General features: G+C 42.6%; 1 protein-coding gene across 6 annotated transcripts in view; it reads left to right on the top strand.

Annotated features, from left to right (window-relative positions):
- The window catches only part of STXBP5 (syntaxin binding protein 5), a 385,959-nt gene that overhangs the window by 316,645 nt on the left and 48,480 nt on the right, over positions 1 to 20,834 (top strand). For all 6 annotated transcript variants that reach the window (XM_083176191.1, XM_083176190.1, XM_083176193.1 and 3 more), the window contains exons 12-18: positions 171 to 318; positions 402 to 469; positions 1,970 to 2,010; positions 2,658 to 2,878; positions 3,749 to 3,918; positions 6,514 to 6,639; positions 9,961 to 10,112. In XM_083176191.1, the coding sequence (XP_083032317.1) occupies positions 171 to 318; positions 402 to 469; positions 1,970 to 2,010; positions 2,658 to 2,878; positions 3,749 to 3,918; positions 6,514 to 6,639; positions 9,961 to 10,112 (926 nt within the window). The remainder of the gene's footprint in view (positions 1 to 170; positions 319 to 401; positions 470 to 1,969; positions 2,011 to 2,657; positions 2,879 to 3,748; positions 3,919 to 6,513; positions 6,640 to 9,960; positions 10,113 to 20,834) is intronic.

Here is a 20,834-nt window from a genome sequence, read left to right on the forward strand (position 1 = left end):
GGCATGCGACATCAGGTGCTGCAAAGGTAGACCACAAGATGCACTGCGATGTCGCATCGAGTCTGATCGCACATATGTATGGGCAGCATTAGCTTTATTGTTGGGAAATAATACTGTAACGTAGCTAGTGCATTTTTTTTTGCCTAAGTAGTGCTCTATGTTTTTGTCAGATATCCTATATTTGAAAACCCCTATCCTCTGAGCATACATGAGTCACCTGTTACTTGCTGTGAGTACTTTGCGGACTGTCCTGTGGACCTTATCCCGGCACTATACTCTGTTGGAGCCAGACAGAAGCGGCAAGGCTACAGTAAAAAGGTGTGTGCTGATCACATTCATTCGTGTTACTATACTGCAATTTTTATATTCAGCTGACTGGTAATTCTTGTTGTCCATTACAGGAATGGCCTGTCAGTGGTGGAAACTGGGGTGTTGGCACACAAAGCTATCCTGAGATAATAATTACAGGGTACGTTGGAAGTACACAATGGAGGGAAGTTTGAACAAAACAAGCGGGGTTATCTGAAGCAATACTGAATCTTCTCAAATGTCACATACAGTAACTGGAGCTACCAGATAAACCACTAAACACCAATGACTAGCATTGTAATAAGTAACTAGATAAACGCACGGGGTGAAATGAGAAAAAAGTGAGAGATTTGAGAAGAAATCTCCACTTTTTTTTAAAGCAGCAATCATTTATACATCAAAAAATTAAACTGGTTTTGCAGTGTTAATGATTGCCGCTTTTAAATAAACCCTGGATATTTCTTACCAAATCTCTCACTTTTTGAATCTCTCATCCTATTTAATTTCCCCCTTTATTTCATAGCGACCAACCAATATATGTGCACTATGCAAGAAATGACTGGGTGACCTGTAGGCCTCCCTTACTGTACAGTAGGAAACAGGCTACTGCAACTGGGTCTCCGAATGTGCATACACACATTAAAATGTGTTCTTAAATGTTGTTCTAAGCGATTTAGGCTAGGCTAGATCACCCATAAAAACATAGATGTGTGCTACGCGATTGTGCTAAGTAAAAATGTGGTGCGCACACTGAGCAATTTGTGCTTATTTTCTAAGCGATCTAGACAGAAAATAACCAAAAATCACCCCATGTGTATGCCCCTATTAGCTCAATTTTCCATGGCATGTTGTTGTTATTTTTTTTTTAATAATTGCCCTTCCATAAAATAATACATTTTAAAAATTACAATTTGAGATGAAACTACATTTGTTACATGATATATAAACTATATATGAACGTCTCTTCATATTAGTTATGTTCGACAAAACCCTTTTCCCAGATCGCTGTTACAGGAACTTCCTACCACTGCTCTGTAAGCAGGGTCATAACCAGGGGTGTGTGAGCGTTGTCAGGATGCAGGGTCCTGGGGTGGCACCGTTGTATCCTGGCGGCACCTGTATAGCAGGGGGCCGGGAAGGGTACCCTGCAGCAGTAGCCCTTCTGCACAGCTAAGCTCCAAGCAGACACCTGTAGCTTGTGGTCATGACATTACATGTTTATGTGGTGTGGTTGGCACAGTGTGCCTGCCATCTTGTTACAGCACTGTAACAAGATGTTGGTGTCATCTTACTGTTTTTGTTATCTCACTGACATAATCACATAAATGTGCAGGTCACTACTGCACATGCATCTGATTGGCTAAATTGCTTTATACCAGCCCACTACAAACCAAGTCATTAGCCAATCAGGAAATAAAGAATGTTATCAAAGAGGTGTTCAGACATTAGTCACTGGAACCATAATAAAACGTGGCTCTTCCCAAACAGTTATGCCATAGCAGTATGTGATAATATATCTGCACCTACAAAGGGGCAATTGATTGCTTACATTAAACCTTGTACTGTAGGTGAAGTCTCTACAACAGAGTACAGTTGAATGTATACTGAGAAATATTTGTGAAATAAAGTTATATTTATGTTGGTATTTTTAACTTTTCAGGCATGCTGATGGATCAATCAAATTTTGGGATGCTTCAGCAAGTAAGTTTTGTACACACAAAATAAGCAGTTGTTAATCATAATTACTTATTGGAATTTACTGTCACTGTTCTTTGGTACTATTTGTGATGACTGAGATGTTTCCCATGTAGATCCCTTGTTATGTATGGATTTCCTCTACAATTAATCAGCATTTGAAAATGTAATTGTGGGATAATCAGGCTGTACCAAGTTGTTGTAGTGACCCTGCTATAATACACCTACTAATTGTTTCAAATAGCATCCTCTAGGATTAGTACATCCACAATATACAAAGTGGGCTGCCATATGTTCCATTGTACATTAAAAAAACTATCTTTTAAATGTGCACAATCTTGGTACCATTACCAGCAGGGACACTGAGGATGGTGAGAGACAGGTACTAATTCCCCTAACCCTGACCTGTTGGAGGTCCCCAACGCAGGCCATAATGAGTCACTGAGTTTGGGACACAGTGCGTAGTATTTGACATTTTTTTTTATTATTCAAAGTTTAGTGGCCACACCCCCTCAGTACCTGTCCCCTGCGGATCTCTCAATGGCTCTTAATATCAGATCAGTATTGCATTTAAAGATAATAAATGACTTATAACATTTTTTTTTTAAGTTTATTTGTGCATGTTTCTTATTGTCTTTGTCATTTATTTTTAGTAACATTGCAAATGTTGTACAAGCTTAAGACGGCAAAAGTATTTGAGAAATCTCGAAATAAAGAGGACAAGCCTAGCACGGACATCGTAGATGAAGATCCATATGCCATCCAGATGATTTCTTGGTGCCCGGAGAGCAGGATACTGTGTGTGGCAGGTGTCTCAGCCCATGTCATCATTTACAGGTTCAGCAAGCAGGAAGTGACAACAGATGTCATCCCGGTAAAGACCAGGCTCGGTTTTACCATCTCTTTTAGTAGGAACACTTTGTAGATAATGGTCTAAGTTTAAACTCCTGGTGCTGAAAAGCTTTCTATATATGCAGCACTAGTACCTTGTGTTACTCCTCAAGTAACTTGGAAGCAATATGGAAAATAAGGTAGCTCTGTGCACTGATAGAAAGCTGGTGAATGGTGAGCTTATAAAAGACACATTCTCAATCAATGTGTATATAGGTGAGGGTGAACTGAAACAAAAGAACATGACTTTCCTTGTCTTGCGTGTCTTCGCCTAAGGGCTTTCCAATATAATGATAAAGAAACCATATGAAAAAGATATAAAATCCAATATGCAGCTAGTAACCTATGAACCTATGAACTAATGTCCCTATGAACATTGTCTTTCACACACACGGTGGCCACTAGATGGTGCCTGAGAGAGCAATTCAAATATTACTTCTTTTGGATGCCTTAGATTTTTATATGGTTCCGTTATTTTGAAAGGCAGCTAAGAGCAGATGATAATTCCCTCTCCCAAACTGTTGGCTTGGAGTAATTTCAGACTTTAGGTTATGTGGGGTTCCCAGTAAGGGGAAGTCACCTATCTTACACACAGGATTAAAATAAGAACCATAAGAAAATCTTTAATGCTTTGCATCTGCTTAACTTGACCACTGAGAGCATGGTGTGGAATTTTTTTTAAAGTTCGGGAGCTATGATCTGAATATACAGCTAGAGTATCTATACACTCACTTCTACGTTGGTAATTTAAATATCCTCTATATAATTCAGTTTGTTGTTCTGTTGTTATATATATATACTGTATATGACTTACAGTATACATGTTTCCTGTGTGCTGTGTTTGTGCATTTAGATGTTGGAAGTGAGGTTGCTGTATGAAATCAACGATCTAGAGTCACCAGACATTGAACAATTGCCAACGCCTAGTGGGGGACCCAACTCGCAACCCATTGTTCTTCAGTCTCACCCATCTACAAGCAGCAGTTCATCTGACGGAATTCGTGACAATGTACCTTGCTTAAAGTGAGTAATAGTAAAGGCATTTTCCTAGCACTGCACAAGTGCAGCCACAAGTTCTGCATTCACAGTTACAGGAAATAGTCTGTATATGGAGCTCCAGACATTACCAATCTCCCAGTTTGTCTCTACCACTTTTACGCTACATATGCTTATGCGGCTGCCACACACTACTCAGAATAGCAAACTTTATACCATGGGATGTGCCTCCTAGCTGATACTTAGGGGTTTATTTACTAAGATGGAAGTTCTATTGAAGGTGGGATATTGCTATGGGCAACTAATCAGATTGTATCTATTATCTTCTAGAAGATGCTAAATAAATAAGAAGTAGATTCTGATTGGTTGCTATGTGCAACATTCTCTCTTCAATAGAACTCCCATTTTCATAAATGTACCCCTTAGTACTACAACACAGAAACATGATAGCAGGTTAACTGTACAGCCATTAATATAATTTAATTATATATAAAATATAGTATATATAGTATTGGCCAATAATATGAGCCTGCCCACCACTTGTCTCGTTAGGCAGGTCCCTAACATTATAGGGGTTCACCTCTGGAGCACAGGGCATCCCCAAGCACCCCATCCAAACTACCCCAGGGCACCCCACAAATACAATGATGACTTGAAGTATCACAGTGTAATGGGGCCTACACATGGGGAGATGTCTTGCAAGAGTGCCCTGAGCTATACTAGATCACTCAGAACACAGCGCTGTGCAATCTGTCAGGGCCAGTGTTCTCCGCAGAGAACACTGGCCCTGACCCCGGCAATTAACTAGATTAATCGCCGGGGCAATAGCAATGCATGGGGCTGTGCATCGCTAATGCAATGCCCCTACACATGGAGTGAAGTAGAGGCATTTTCTAAGCAACCTTCGTGAGATCGCTTAGAAAATGCCTGGGAATCGCTATATGTGTGGGCCCCATTAGTGTTAAAAGAAAAGGAAAAGCAGTGAGATCAGAATGTTAGTAAAATGTTAGTAAAAAATAAAAAGTGAATAACAGCGAAATATCAGAGTGTTAGATAAGGGAAAGCGGCGGCTTAGTGTTAGAAGTGTTCAAAAAAGTGAGAAAAAAATGGATGTGTGAAAGTGTTACATAAATAAAACAAACACAGGATGTTATTCAGGTCCGTATGCTCGTGTGCGAATTCGCATGCAAGCGTGATGTTTTCTAAATGCCTATGCGCCAGGTGCCTGCGTCCACGGCAAACAAGTTGTTTGCCAGGTGCACGCACCCAACATTGCGGCCAGGGGGTGGGGGACTCGCTCGTGGGAATGCCCAGCATTTCATGGGCATTCTCTTGAAAACACTGGGCGTTCCCATGGAAATGGCCCGTTGACGTCGGCACCAGGGGGGTAGCTGACATCACTGGATGTCAGCTGCCTTCCCACTTCCTTCAGATTGCCCACGCACATCTAAGGTTGCTCTGAGCAACCTTAGATGCGCCTATGTCTTCCACATCATTCAATGGTCGGCGACCACCGAATGATGTGGGTGTTCCCCCGCAAGCTGCAAATGGATGTTTGTGTCAAACATCCATTCGCAGCCAGTGCGTGCGAACACACACTGCGAATGGTTGGCGGCCAGGCCACCGTTCGCAAGGTGGGGTTTGGTGCACTCAACCAGAATAATCCCCAGAGAGTGATATAAATGTTAAATGGTGGTGTCCCACAGCAGCCAAGACAGAGCAATCTGAAGTGTCCCACACTCCAAAAGTTTACCCCACATTGTACTTGCTATATAATTATAAATGTATCCGGATGTTACCAGTAGTTCGGTTATACAACTGTACAACTGTGCAGTCATCAAAGGCCTGGTCCAGTGGTTCCCAAACTGTTTGTCTAGGCACCCTGGGGTGCCTCAGGACACTTGCAGGGATGCCTTGGGTTGGTGGTCCAAGATCAATTCATATTATTAATAGTCAATGTAACAGGCAAAACCAGTGCTTGTGGCTGCCAATCATAACATATGTGGACAAACAGAAGCAAATCCTGTCCCTCACCAGATAACTTTGACATATAAACACAATGCACTTAATTTAATATATTTTTTCTGAATTTCTCGATAAGAAGCATTTGACCTAGGGGTGCTTTGAAAATATTTTGATGTTCTAGGGTGCCCGTGATTCAACAAAGTTTGGGAACCACTGGTCTGGTCCCTATTTAAAAACATTAGGACAGATGGGAGGGGTGCATGGTGCACCTGTTATCCTGTTTCTGTGTTGTACATATGAAAGATGATTTTATACACTTATCACCAGATTGGCGGGCAGCTTAAATCATTATGTACCATATTATGATATTGCTATATAAAGACTATTCTAATTATGTGGCTCACCTGACTTTTTTGCCTTTTCTTTTTGCACTTCTTGCAAATTTTATGTTGTCCACTGTGTATTTGTTAATCATCTTCCCTTTAATTGCTGTGCTCAGTCATTACTAATCTTAGCAGAAAATCTAATTAAGCACTAAGATCCTATGTTGGTGTCATCATGCATCAAGGTGAGGTGCGTAGAGCCAAAAATGAGAATTGTGCTAGAAATGTCATCATCCTGGATAAAATGTTATCGAGATATTCATTTTTATTTCAGGGTCAAAAGCACTCCATTAAAGCAATCTGCCGGCTACCAAGTCGAATTGGTAATACAACTTGTATGGGTCAGTGGAGAACCTCCGCAGCAGATAACCAGCTTAGCTGTCAACTCTGCCTATGGCCTGTAAGTATTTCTTTTTTTTCAGTTTCTGTGTCATTTAGGGGTTTAAGGCAGTTCTCGTTAATGAAAAAGGGTACTCTTTACCTAGAACGGCGCCCATCGCGACCATCGAATGCACTAAAAAACGGGTGCGATGCGATGCCCGCGATGGCCGCGATTTCACATAGGGACCAATGTTAAAAATCAGATTGGACGCGATTTTAGTGTTCAATGCCTCAATGCCCGCGATTTTTCCATAGGAAACAATGTTAAATGGGCCACAGAGCCCTAATAGTCCCCCTGAAGTGGGAAATGGCCCCCACAATTTTTAACGGCACCCCACGATCAACGTCAACCCGAAGCGTGGCGAGCGCAGCGAGCCCGCGAGGGGCGGCGGTACGCGTCCTCCGACCTTTTCATACCCCCACTATCCACGTCGGCGTGGAGTTGAGAATAGAATAGTGTGGCGAGCGCAGCGAGGCGACGCGGATACCTTCACAGGTAAACGCGTCCCCTCGCGGGCTTCACAGGTGTCCGCGTCGCCACGGACACCTGTGAAGCCCGCGAGGGGACGCGTATAACTGTGAAGGTATCCGCGTCCCCTCGCGGGGCTCGCTGCGCTCGCCACTCTTCCGGCTCGGTGGCTCGCTGCGCTCGCCACACTATTCTATTCTCAACTCCACGCCGGCGTGGATAGTGGGGTTATGAAAAGGTCGGAGGACGCGTACCGCCGCCCCTCTCGGGCTCGCTGCGCTCGCCACGCTTCGGGTTGACGGTGATCGTGGGGTGGCGTTAAAAATTGTGGGGGCCATTTAAGACTTCAGGGGGACTATTAGGGCTCTGTGGCCCATTTAACATTGTTTCCTATGTAAAAATCGCGGGCATTGAGGCATTTAACGCTAAAATCGCGTCCAATCTGACTTTTAACATTGATCCCTATGGGAAAATCACGGGCATCGCGTCGCACCCGTTTTTTATGTACCCGCGATGCCCGCGATTTTTTACCCCCGACACCCGCGATTGTAATCGCGGGCGCCGTTCTAGGTAAAGAGTACCTGAAAAAGTTGTCAGTTCTTCTTGAATCCAAAAAGAGGCATCCACAATAACAGGATAGTGTACAAGGGTGTTGGTGACCCTGCGCAAAGTATTGGAGGCAATTAAAAGGCATCAAATGGTAGATGTTTGTAGTTTTGGTACTTATATGTTAGTTGGGCGCCCACTATAGTTTGTACGCTCATACCCCCACTATCCATGTCGGCATGGAGTTGACTTTATATAGTGTGGCGAGCGCAGCGAGCCACCGAGCCCGAAGTGTGGCGAGCGCAGTGAGCCCTGCAAGGGGACACGGAAAACTAAGCAAATAGCTTAGTGGGTGCCCAACTAACATATAAGTACAGTCGTTTTTATAAGTTATGGAAAAATTATACCTATTTCAGCAAATAAACTTGTCTGCAGTCAGTATCTTGAGGTACATTATTATCTATTTATTTATAGTGATTTTTAAATGTGTAAAATATAGGAAAAACACTTCTTAATAGTACAAAATCACAAAATAATTGTCCCACATATGTTCCTAGGGGTTATGCCTCATGTCCTGTCATTTTTAGAATACAATTTGGATTTTTCAAATACTTTGGAGGTGCAAACTTAAGGCCTCATGATTTCACAATAAAACCCATGTTGATGTAGTGTGGATTTCCAACTGAATAGCAAAAAGTTGCATGAGGGCGATTTTAGCCCATTTTATAAGTGATCTGACTTGACTGGCTTAGGAAATTATCTACGCCATTCCATGTGTAGGGACCATAGAGATGAGTGACCTCACGCGTTGATATTTCTGGCAAATTAAGATCCTGCGTGCAAAGAACACTGGCCCTGACAGATCGCTCAATATACATTGCTGAGACATCACTGTGCATCGCTGTGTGCTGAGCGAACTTGCTGAGTGATCTAGCAACGCTCAAATCACTCAGCAAAGTCACCCCATGTGGAGGCTCTGTTAGTTCACGGCTGAGTAAATTTAGATTGGTGAGTTTTTGTTGCATTCTCTCATGCAACTTTTTTTGTAAAGATATCTGTGTGGTATCCTTTTGTGGCTTCCATATCTCTTTATGTTTAGGCAGTTATATTTTCTTACCACTGTGATACAATACAATGCTACTAGGTGATTACAGTTTTACCTTCTGCAGGGAAGACAGTTCTGTCAGGGAACAGGAATAACTACCTGTTTATAGAAAATACATATGTGAAATGGATGGCAATGTAAAGCAGTGTATTAAGTGAAAGTTGCAAGGGAGCATGTACAGTACAGTATAAAATGAATTGAAGGTTGACAAATCCCTTTAAAACCTATTAGCATTTTTAGTCTACCTTCAGTCAGCCTAAGCCCAGAACTGATCTAGATTTTTGGTGCCCTTGCCATTTATATTCTTTGTAGCAGAAACTACAGAATTCTGGAATTAGTTTCCAGGCAACGTTACAATATGTGTCCAAGGATTACACTATTCCGTACGTAGCTCTATTATCACTACTTAGTGTCTTAGAGCAAGACGGCTACGTCTAGCTGACACATAAACCCACAGTAATTATTTAAGGTTATCAGCAACCTGGTGTTGGTCAGAGTGATGGTTTCTTGTAATTCATCTTAATGAGTGATGTGCGGAACAGCTGAATGTGTCAGGCAGCTTAGTCTGTCTTTTTAGGCACAGATTAAACTCCGGTTTCCAGCAAATGACTTTGTTCCATCCCATCTGTCTTGTCGATTACTAATTGAGTGATTTGTTTACAGTATTGAAAGTATTACTAATGCGAATCCAGCATGGTCAGGAAGGAATCGCTACAAGGGTCCTGTGTCATCATTATAATTCCAATCCTGTTGTATTTAATTGGATATATTAAGATAGAATTCATTCATAATAAGGTTCATTTTGCAGGATATCCCATAAACCACTAAAGAAACCTCATGGAGTGATTCTATTCAGAAGGGCCAGATTAACATTGTGGGGGCTCCAGGGCAATTTATTTATGGAGTCACATATAACTCCTCCCCCCATACTCACCCTCCACTCTGCTGTCTGATTGTATGTCACGGCACAGTCAGCCATCCTGATCCAGCCGTGCTGTCTGGGACAGTTGTTAATCTGATAAGGCGCATACACACTGGCCGATTTTGCCCAGCGTGTATGCAGAACGATGATGGGGAAAATGGCTGGGCTGAAGATCTCTTGTCACTTTAGTCAGGAGATTGGGCACGATAAAGCAATCGCATCATGGAGTCTGATGGCTTAGTGGGAACATTTTGTAATATCTGTTTTTTTTCTCCCTCTCACTTCACACAACTTCCAGAGTAGTATTTGGAAACTGTAATGGTATTGCCATGGTAGACTACATCCAGAAGACCATTCTCTTAAACCTGGGTACAATTGAACTATATGGCTCCAATGATCCTTACCAAAGGCAGCCACGTTCACCACGCAAAACACGACAGCCCTCAGGAGGTAAGGAGACTTGGTGCTTATTTCTAGAGCATGTTTACTTAGTGCACAGAAATGTACTCTTATTATTAGTTAATGGATACAAAATACAAGATCAGCAGTCTACTATTTGCATTTCATAGTGCAATGCAGTGGCGTCACTGGCATGGAAGGGGTGTATGGTCTTGTATCCACAATGTCACACTCCGGTGCAAAACTGCTTGACAGCTTGGCACCATAACTGCCTGGTGTGACCAGCTGCTTGGCAACTGGTGACACCATCCAAAGTAGAAGATTAGCTCTGCTATTTTGGTGTCACCCCCTCATATGGTGTTTCCTGGTGTAGTCCAAACACCTCCCCCCTAGTGACTCCACCAGTACAAAGTCAGATTGTAGAGAAATACTTCTTGTTTGCTGTGATTTGACAAATTTCAGTTTGGTCTGTCTCTAACCATAACATACTATTGAAATGCAAATAGAGCTGCTGTTATCTTATTTACCACCATTTCCTGTTGAGTTGCGTTAGGTCTTGTGTCAGCCGTTAGCTGTTTTCTTTGTGCAACTATAGATATTAGGGACCAAAAATACAAGTTAACTCCTATAAAAGAACTTCTCTGTACAATTGCAACCACAGGATGTTATATACTTGCTTATTTTCTCAGAATATTGGATAGACAACCCTGTCACATCCTGTCTACGTACTTCTGCAGTGATGTTGGTAGGGTGACATAGTGACATAATTTGCTGTAAATTGCATCATCATGGTCCTGACTCCTAATGCAAAGTGATGCAAAATGCTGCTTTTCTGAAGCACAACGCCCCCTGCAGTTGCCCATGGGAAGATCTCCTGCTGAATTTCCCAAAGGGGAGTGACACAAATTCATCAACAATTCTACAGCATATTTGAGAAATCTCTTATGCAATAATCTTCAGAATCTTGCCCATACTGTATGCCATAAATAGTTCTTTTATATGAGACAATTTGTATTGTAAGTATAAGAGCCTCTAGTGTCCCTACGTATGTGTTTCCCTTTGGGTCTGAAAATGAAAAGCATTAGGCATCTTTTCTAGATTTGCACATTTGCTTTCAGTATGGTATATTACAAAGCATTGTTTGAACAGTTAATAGGTTTGAAAGATGTCTTGTTTACTGTCCTAGTATAAATCACCACTGACACCATTACATATATACACTCAGTTTTCGTTTTCAGCAAAATAAACACCATTTCCGTTCTTTTCTTATGCTAAATACACAGCATGTCAATATTAGCACTGGTTATTTCTCTGACCACAGCACTAGGGTTCCTGTGCTATCACTGTGTCCCTGTAAAGAGAAAAGCTTCTCTTTTTGTTGGAAAATGGCTGTTCCATATACGTCATGGTTTCAGATGTGAAATATGTGAAATATGACTGATGTGTACTGTACAATTTGTCTTGGCAGTGCCCTGTGTACAGAACAGGTGCAATAAGAGAACACTCTGACTTCTCCTGGATCACCATGTAGCATGCCTCCTAACATTGTAAATAAGTCCATTGGGAATCCTGCAAACAGCCAAGCTGCTCTCTCCAAAAGGGGGTGTGGCCTAGACAAAATGGGTGTGGCTTAGCAGGAATGCCGCTTATGCAAGCCACACCACTTTATTATCCAAGTGGACTACAATCGAGAACATTAACGTTTGAAAAAATGTATAAATACGAAGAAAAAAAAATCATCAAAAATTCATGTCAACCTTTTCATGAGTTGACCAAAGCCATGTCAACCTTTGCATGTGCTGACATTTTAATCATGTTGATTGTATGGCATTGAACTATTGACTGTCAACCTAGCCATTGTTGACCTACCATCCGGATACCTTGCAGTATTACAGCAGCTACTATCTCATACCCCAAGCTGGATTAAGACCCCCGTGTCAACCTATTTGGGCCACCCTTTTTATTGCTAATTTGGGCCACTTTCTAATTGCCATTACAAAAAAAATTGTAGAAACAAATGAGGGTAATCTAGGCTACTCAGCCCTCTCTGGGCACTAGGCAGGAACCTTGGCTGCAAAAGCAAGTGTTTCGCGAACGCTATTAATATAGGGCCTTATTCTAGTTCACTCTTTCTGACAAAATCCTTTTTAGATGGACAAAACCATGTGCACTGCAGGTGGGGCAGAAGTAACTTGTGCAGAGAGAATTAGATTTGGGTGGGGTTTACATCAAAGTGAGATCTATACTGCAGTGTAAAAATAAAGCAGACAGTATTTACCCTGCACAGAAACAAAATAACTCGCCCAAATCTAATACTCTCTGCACATGTTACATCTGCCCCCCCCCTGCGGTGCACATGGTTTTGTCCATCTAAGAAGGATTTTGCAGAAAGAGTGAACTAGAATAAGGCCCATAGTAACACTAGTTAAAATCATCTGCCCCTACCTCCAATCTCTGTCATCACAGCTCCCTCTCTCCGTATCCAGCTAGTTTGATACAGGTCATTTTGCTTTCACTTTCGGCTAAGGAGTAATTGGGTCTTATTGAGTGGCCTCTAGTGGTCACTGGCAGTACTGTAGTACTTCACCTCAGAGGTGAGACGTATTCAGCATTTTACATGTATACATGCGGTAGAGAAGTTAAAAAGACTTAAAACCTATTAAGTATAAACAAATAAGTTATGCAATGCATATTGTCCAGCTCAGTAATATGCCTTTCAATATCCTATATTATTATATAATCTTTCAATATCCTATATTAAGTGCCTTTACTTGCTTTTTAATTTAATACATTTGCATTACCCAAATGGGTAAGTGATTTTAACTATTGGGTATAGTAAGACTGGTGAGTCCCATTGAAATCTCGTGTTAAAAGAGTAATATCCAATACACAAATGCTCCTCTTACAGTAAGCTATATTATAGTGCATTTGTCACCTAGACAGATGCACTTTATATTGTTTGCATATGCACATTTCTAGGGAATAAATGAGCTGCATTCAAGAACATTGATTCAGTCCCCCAAATCCCTCCACTGTGTGTGTGGGAGACAGATACACTTTAGTGGGAATAATCATTTGGAATTATTATCTAGAGCTACACTTGTGCAAATAACGATCTGTGTCACTATGATGTATGATTTTTCTCCAGAGGATTTCTCAGTGAGTAGGTAAAATGTTTGCATATCTTTACGGTCTCTCTGTACAAGCTCATTCCTATTTCTGTTCCATCGCAGTATTTTTTGGCAGTTTATTTTCCCTGTTCTCATTTTTATTTTGCGTTGTTATTCCATGTTCATACATTGTATTTGAGTAAAGATGACATTTATCATTTGAGGTTTGTTTTCATGTTCCTCGTACTGTTCTGGTGTCTGTCTTTTCCTTTTTCCATCGCTTCACTAAGGTATGCTGACTGTGGCTTCTTGCATGTGCGGCCTTTCTAGCTTATATTCTGTGAAAAAACTCCGCTCTTCATACATAAGTAAGTCAATGAAATGTTGTGACATGCTATGACTGTGTGCCTCACTTGTGTGACCTGCAAATACTCTGTACCTTGTGTGACTACTGTTTGGCAATATATCTTATACTGCTGAAGGAAAAGTCTGTTATACTGTCACATACTGTTGGATATTTTATATAATGTTTCATTCCACAAACCAAGACTGTGTTTAACAAAATATAATAGTGCTTTCTCTGTAAAAATAATAGCTGGAAATAGGTATAGGAATGTATTAAGCTGTGATCTATTTAATGCTTGACAATATGTTTCTGAGATGTATAAAAATGTGGAAAGAGGTGAGGTATCAACCAGTCAGCTCCTAACTGTCATTTTAAAACACAGCATGCAAAATTCCAGTTAGAAAGTGACTGTTTGGAAACTTATCTCTCTTTTCTGGGTTGGATACAACACCTCTTATATCCAATTCACCAATAACCCCTTCAGTTGTGTCTCTTTTGTTTTGTTAGGTAACGCTCCTCACTGGGTGAGATTTTTAGGGGGAGCGCTCCCTAAAAGACCCTACCACGCTGTGTCCCGGAGCCGGGCAGCGCCAATGAGCACTATGTCAGCCGCTGCCCGGCCCTGTCCCCTGGGAGCCCGGCCCTGTCCCCTGGGAACCCGGCCCTGCCTCCGGCAACCCGGCATGACGTTGCACACTGTCACGCAGCCGGGGGATGGGCCCACGGCACCGAGCAGCAGGAAGCTGAGTTCACCCATCAGCTCAGTGGCACTGCCCAGCGCTAAGTAGTGGCAATCCCGAGAATTTTCCGGGCTTACCAGTCTAGGCACTGAAGCATAAAATTTTCAGGATTACCACTGAAGGGACTTTATCCCTTGATAAAGTCAGAACGACGAAACGCATTTGATAATCCTAGCCTTCCTGCCTCATCTAAAGATAAGCTTTTTACTTGTTTTTAGCTTTTTTTCTTGTTTATGTATCTTATACTTAAACCCATTTTATAATTGTAGTGTATAAATAATTTTTGGTACTTTTGTATTATCACGGCGCCCGCGAAAATCGCATGCAAAAATCGGATGCGATTTAGCAGCCGATTTTCTGCGATTTCCTACCGATTTGCATGCTATTCCATCGTTGCACACCCCAAGTATCCAAGTCAGCCCAATGCATGGCGAGCGGACGCGGTACGCGTCCTCCTGACCTGTTCATACCCCCACTATCCACGTCGGCGTGGAGTTGATTTTACAAAGCGTGGCGAGCCCGAAGCGTGGCGAACAGACGCATAAAACGATCCCGAAGCATGCCGAGCGCAGCAAGCCCCGCTAGAGGACACGGATTACTAGATGTGTATTCCGCATCCCCTCGCCACGCTTCAGGATTATTTTCCGCGTCCCCTCACGGAGCTCGCCATGCTTTATAAAATCAACTCCACGCCGACGTGGATAGTGTGGGTATGAACAGGTCGGGAGGACGCGTACCGTGTCCGCTCGCCACGCTTCGGGTTGACTTGGATAGTGGGGGTGTGCAAGGATGGAATAGCATCAAAATTGTCCTCATTGTATCTATATAAGATATTGGCATGTAATCTTTTAGTGTGTAGGCGCTCAGTGTTTATTTGAGTTTACTAGTGCAGTTGGCCACTGCTAATACCAAAAACTTGAGCAATAAGTCAACGCATCTTCATCCATTGCAAACATTTGATACTCTAAGTAACCTTACCATTACTTTCCAATTGAAGATTGTCTGACACCCTTTAAGGAAGTGAGGGGACATTGCCTGCATACATAACTAATTAAGGACACACAAGTGGCGCCATACATATATATATATATATATATATATATATATACACACACACACACCCCCCCCACACACAAGGCACCTAGTGCAAAATAAAGCAGCACTGATATGTATTTTACCAATATCAATAACAATATCAATTGACACTTTTATAAACATGTGTTTAATCAATAAAATAAGTTATATCTCATAAAAGCATTCACATAAACATTGTAGTTGTCACTTTTATGTGAATGTTTTTATAGAATATAACTTATTTTATTGATTAAACAAATGCTTATCAGTGTCAATACAGACAGTCCCACTGTTATTGATATTGGTAAAATACATATCAGTGCTGCTTTATTTTGCACTAGGTGCCTTGTGTGTTTCCATGGCGTCTAGCAGCTAATTATTACCCGCTAGTGTAAATGATGCTATTGCTTTTTAGTAAGGAGACAACAGCAGCCAGTGGCATCACAACCAGGGTGTGTGCCACACCCGGGTGTCACCTGCCGAGCGGTGATACTAAAATGCCAGCTCCTGCTCAGTGACGGGACCCGGATGCTGCACTGTAATATTACATACAACTCCTGGCTCCTGTCAGCGTGTAGGAACCAGCGCTTGCAGCCCACACCGCCTGAACCATGAACTGCCGAAAACAGGGATCGGATCATGAGACCACATGTCGAGGCCATGTTGTCGAGGCCATGTTGCCTCCTAACTAGACCACACCCCCTTTTGCCTTTGCCCCACCGGGTGTCAGAGGGTAGAGAACCTCTGACATGAACTCTACAATGGCACTTGAAGCCCATTTCCAGGGCAGTAACCCAGCCCCCCGATCTTCGTCTACCCCAGTGCTGTACCTACTGTACTGTATGTCTTGTCATGATAGTGTGAAGTGCATTGTGACACTATTTGTGCATGGACTGGGACATAAGTGACAACTGTTAAACATGGAATTGTAAAACACAGTATATGATCAGGCCCCACGTGTAGTTTTTTACTTCAGCTTAGAAATTAAAATCAGGCATCTGGTTTCTTGGGATACAGACCATTATTTTCTGTAAAATCAGTTTAATAAATTAATATACAAAATGGTGTGACTCTGAAGTGCTGTCAGTCAATCAAACAGATGTAACTACATTCCCAGGAGGCCATCAGTGGCATATGCAGGGGGGGGGGGGGGTGTTCTGAGTACCCAGAACTCCCCCCCCCCCCCAGGAGTCTAGGGGTCCTAGGAAAAAAGCTGAGGGCCCCCTCTTTCCATGGGTACAAGAATTTTGACAATCGGCCTGTTAATTGCTCTTCCCAGTCAGATATTTCAGGTTCTGTCTAACTTAGGGTTTTTTCAAAGGGCCTTCCAGCAGCTGGTTACTGCTCCAGCTCCGCACCCCTGGTATGTAGTTTTATATTCTCCTTGGCAGATTGCTCTGCCTCCTGAACTCTGATCCCCTAGTCCCTGGTACCATTTGGTAGGTGGGAATCTCTAGTTTTTAATTCCACTAAATTCTAAGAAATTTATTTCCAGAAACTGGAGATATCTGCAGTCAAGCAAGCAAGTAAACTTGTACCATTGTCCCATATGGGTGCCGGACGCGGTCCCGACAGTCGGCATCCCCAGGGGCGGATCCAGGATAAAATGACAGGGGGGGCACCATGATAAAAGAGGGTTTAGGTGGGGGAGGGGCAGTGTTAGTGGTGCCAGTGTACATGCTAAGAGAGTGGCAGAGAGAGGGTGGGAATGGGACTAAAAATAGGCCCTGGCAGTTAAAGTACGCAGGCCCACCATGGCAACAAATGTGAAGGATGTAATTGTGCACGCGCCGAAGGCGCGCTCCAGAAAAGGGGGTGTGGCCACTCAACAGGGGGCGTGTCCTTGAGTGTAGTGTACAACACCATATACAACTTCTACACATTATGCAACAAAATACTACACCCCATTATAAAATACTACACCCCATTACAACTGATGCCAAATGGAATGAGCCAAAATTCACATAATGCCACACGGATTGAGCCAGAATTTACATAATGCCACACGGATTGAGCCAAAATTCACATAATGCCAAATGGATTGAGACAAAATTCACATAATGCCACATGAATTGAGCCAGAATTCACATAATGCCACATGGATTGAGCCAGAATTCACATAATGCCACACAGATTAAGCCAAAATTCACAATACGCTTCATAAACAGGGACATTGTGCGCCAAAGGCGCGCATTAAACATTTACACCATAATGTCCATTACACGTTAAGTTACACGCTATTATGTCCATTATGTATTATGCCAAACACCATAATGCCTATTAAAAATTATGCTACATAAGTGCTGCTTATCTACATGCTCATTGCCAAGGGTTCCATGCTCATTGCCAGAGGTTCTATGCTTGTTGCCATGTGGGATTACATGCTCATTGCCAAGGGGGAATACATGCTCGCGGTAAACGAGGACAGCTGCCGCCAGGAAGAAGTGATAGCCACTGACAGTGGCAGAGCCTGGCTGTATTCAGAGCACTGCAGGTCCCGGCTATTTGAAAAAATACCCCTTTCACACCAGAAAATGCATTCCCAGGTTGGCCCCTTTTACACCAGCCTAGTCCCTGCATTTTCTGGTGTGAGGGGAAGAGAAAACCACCCCTTCCCCCCCTTTAACCAGTTATCTCATTTAACCGGCTATATCTTCGGAACCAACTGACCCATTTACATGAGACAAATATCATATTGAAGAACTTTTGAGTGGGCTTTGAATGATTTTGGTCCAGTGAAACTGGAATGTTTGGTTCCAGAGTAATCTGCCCTCAAAGAACATGAACAGCCATGAAATTACATTTCAAAAATAAAAAAATTGGTTTACATGCAATATCTCTGAAACCGATTGACCAGCCTGGTATCATATTGAAGGCCCATGCCAGGGGGGGAACTGACAGCCGCCGGAACCGGGTGGGGAGTCGGAATTGACGGGTCCCATATTATCCTATGGGGAAAAAAACGTTACAGCTTTGCCAGGTGATATCTCCGGTTCCCGGGAGGCTAGAGACACGGGGCTGGACTCGTTGGAAAGCCCTGGTCCTCAGCTACAAAACTGATGACAGGGGGGCACGTGCCCGGGTGCCCCCCCCCCTGAATCCACCACTGGACATCCCGACTGTCAAAACTCCACAGACGGGTGCCTGACGGCCACCCACTGTTCTCCCTCCTGGGGGTCCACGACCCCCATAGAAGGAGAATAGAATAGGTAGTGAGCCACCGTGCCCGCAAGAGGCTTTGTTGCGCTCACCATGCTGTCTGGGTCCGGGCAGTCGGGATCCCGACGTCGGGCTAATGACTGTCAGGATCCCGACTATCGGAACCCTATACCACACCCGTCCCATATGTGACAAGGGAATGTCTCTATAGCAGTTGTTCCCAAAACTCTTTTGGATCACGGTCCCTTAGAGTATAAGAATTATATTCACGGCACCCCTAGGTCAAAAGTTTTAAAAATTATTAAAATAAATTCATTGTGTTTATATGTAATAGTTAGGGTCAATTATGTGATGAAGTATTCACTTTTGTTTGTCTGCTTAGTTTATGTCAGGCAACCACCAGCATTGGTTTTGTCTAGTACATTGATCATAAATAATTTGATTTGGTCCTAAACTACCACTCTGAGTCACCCCAGTGCCTGCGCATGTGTACTGTACTCATTGCGAATGCGCAAGGAGAAATTGCGATAGAAAGTGCATATTGATTGTCATTGCAATCCCTCCATAATTTGACTGACAGGAATCTGGCGTTTGGGGGTTGTAACCTGGCATGTTGAGGATGTGTCTAGGCCTTTTCAGGGGGGTCTCAGACATCAGTGCCGGCCTCGATCAGCCTGTTTAAGTCACAGATGACCGGTAGGGTCAGACTTACTCATATTAGCACAGACTGGAAAAATCATTTGTTCTTAAATTGCATATGGATTTGCAGGTGGATACCAATCTGCGATTATTTTCACTATTTATTTGCAGATTTGCACAGGGCAGGTCCTCTTTCTGTCTGAGCTTTCTTCTCGCAGTTCTGCGATCAGGTGTCAATGTAGGTCCAGTGTCTGTTTCCAACTGTGCAGATTTGACTTTTACCAAGTCTAATCTGACAGGCTTCAATGTGGTACAAACAGCCGCATTGAATAGATGTATGCCGATATTTCTGACTGTCAGAAATATTGGCACACATACCTCCCTTAATATTTTACTGATGGGAATTGATCATCATTGTTTATACTAAGCGATTATAATTTCCTAAAGCATTGTAGCCTACTTCACTCACCTGGGATCCAAACCTTTAGTCAAAAGTCACTATAGAAAAAAGTGAATATACCAATGGGAGAATGCCGATCATATAATACCATTACTTGAAGTATTTTAACCATGCCAGTAGTATATCTATACCAGGGATGGGGAACCTTGGGCCCTCCAGCTGTTGTTGAACTACACATCCCAGCTGCCCTGCTACAGTTTTACTTTATAGCCATGCTGAAACTGTTGCACAGCATGCTGGGATGTGTAGTTCAACAACAACTGTACAGAGCCAAAAGTTCCCCTTCCATGATCTATACCATGATTGTAAAGCATGATGTTCAAAGGACAACCTAGGACTAGCAAATCCCCCTCCCATGCAGCCTGACCCTATTCCTCTCCTTAGTGCCTAATCCCGTATTTACCGCCAGGATTCCGACCGCCAGCATATTATCTACATCCTGTTTGAATCTATACTACTTACTAGTTTAAAATGTTTCAAGTAACATAACTACTGCATCAGTATTATGCCACCTGCAATTTCCTGTTGGCAGATTCACCATCAACACAGTATGACTACTTCCTCTGCAGATATTGTTTTTGCAATGCAATTCTTTTCATCTCAATTTGTGGTTAGAAATAAGTGGTCTATTTGCCAAAGGGAGAAAAAAATATAGGGTTTCTCACCATCCCTGAAGGGAAATGAGTTTCACACAACAAAAGCTTCCTCAATTTAATAAGGACTGTCAAATATTTCATGCCCTTCGGTGTGAATATTAATAATATTTGTTTAGGTTGACACCCAAGGTAGCAGCTGTATTGCCCATGGTACATTTTTAATAACAAGGGGGTTATCCAATTAATTAATGACCTTGGGTAATTGTCTCACAGGGGGGCTATCCAATTAGCACACTGCCTCAGGAAGGTGAAACCAAATCCCAGAAAAGCAGCCCGGTTTTTCTGAGAAAATGGGGCTGAGGCTGGCGTAATCATACAGGTTCCCCTGAACCTATGTGTTTTTGTGAGAAAATTGATTTCATTTGATAGCTATCCAATTGTATCCTAATTGTATAGCCTGGAAACATCAGGGAAAATTGTGAACAAAAAATGTTGCTCTGGTGCCAGATGTACAAAAAGTTACAGGATGTGAAAAATTACAGCTATGGGCTGATTGGCTGGTAGTTTTTTGCTCTTCACTGTATCAATCTGAGAGACTTAGTACATCTGGCCCTCTGTTTTATTAGAGCTAATTGTATCCCCCTCCCCC

The sequence above is a fragment of the Crinia signifera genome, chromosome 3 (assembly GCF_055691185.1).
Source record: "Crinia signifera chromosome 3, ASM5569118v1, whole genome shotgun sequence".
Taxonomy (NCBI): Eukaryota; Metazoa; Chordata; class Amphibia; order Anura; family Myobatrachidae; genus Crinia; species Crinia signifera.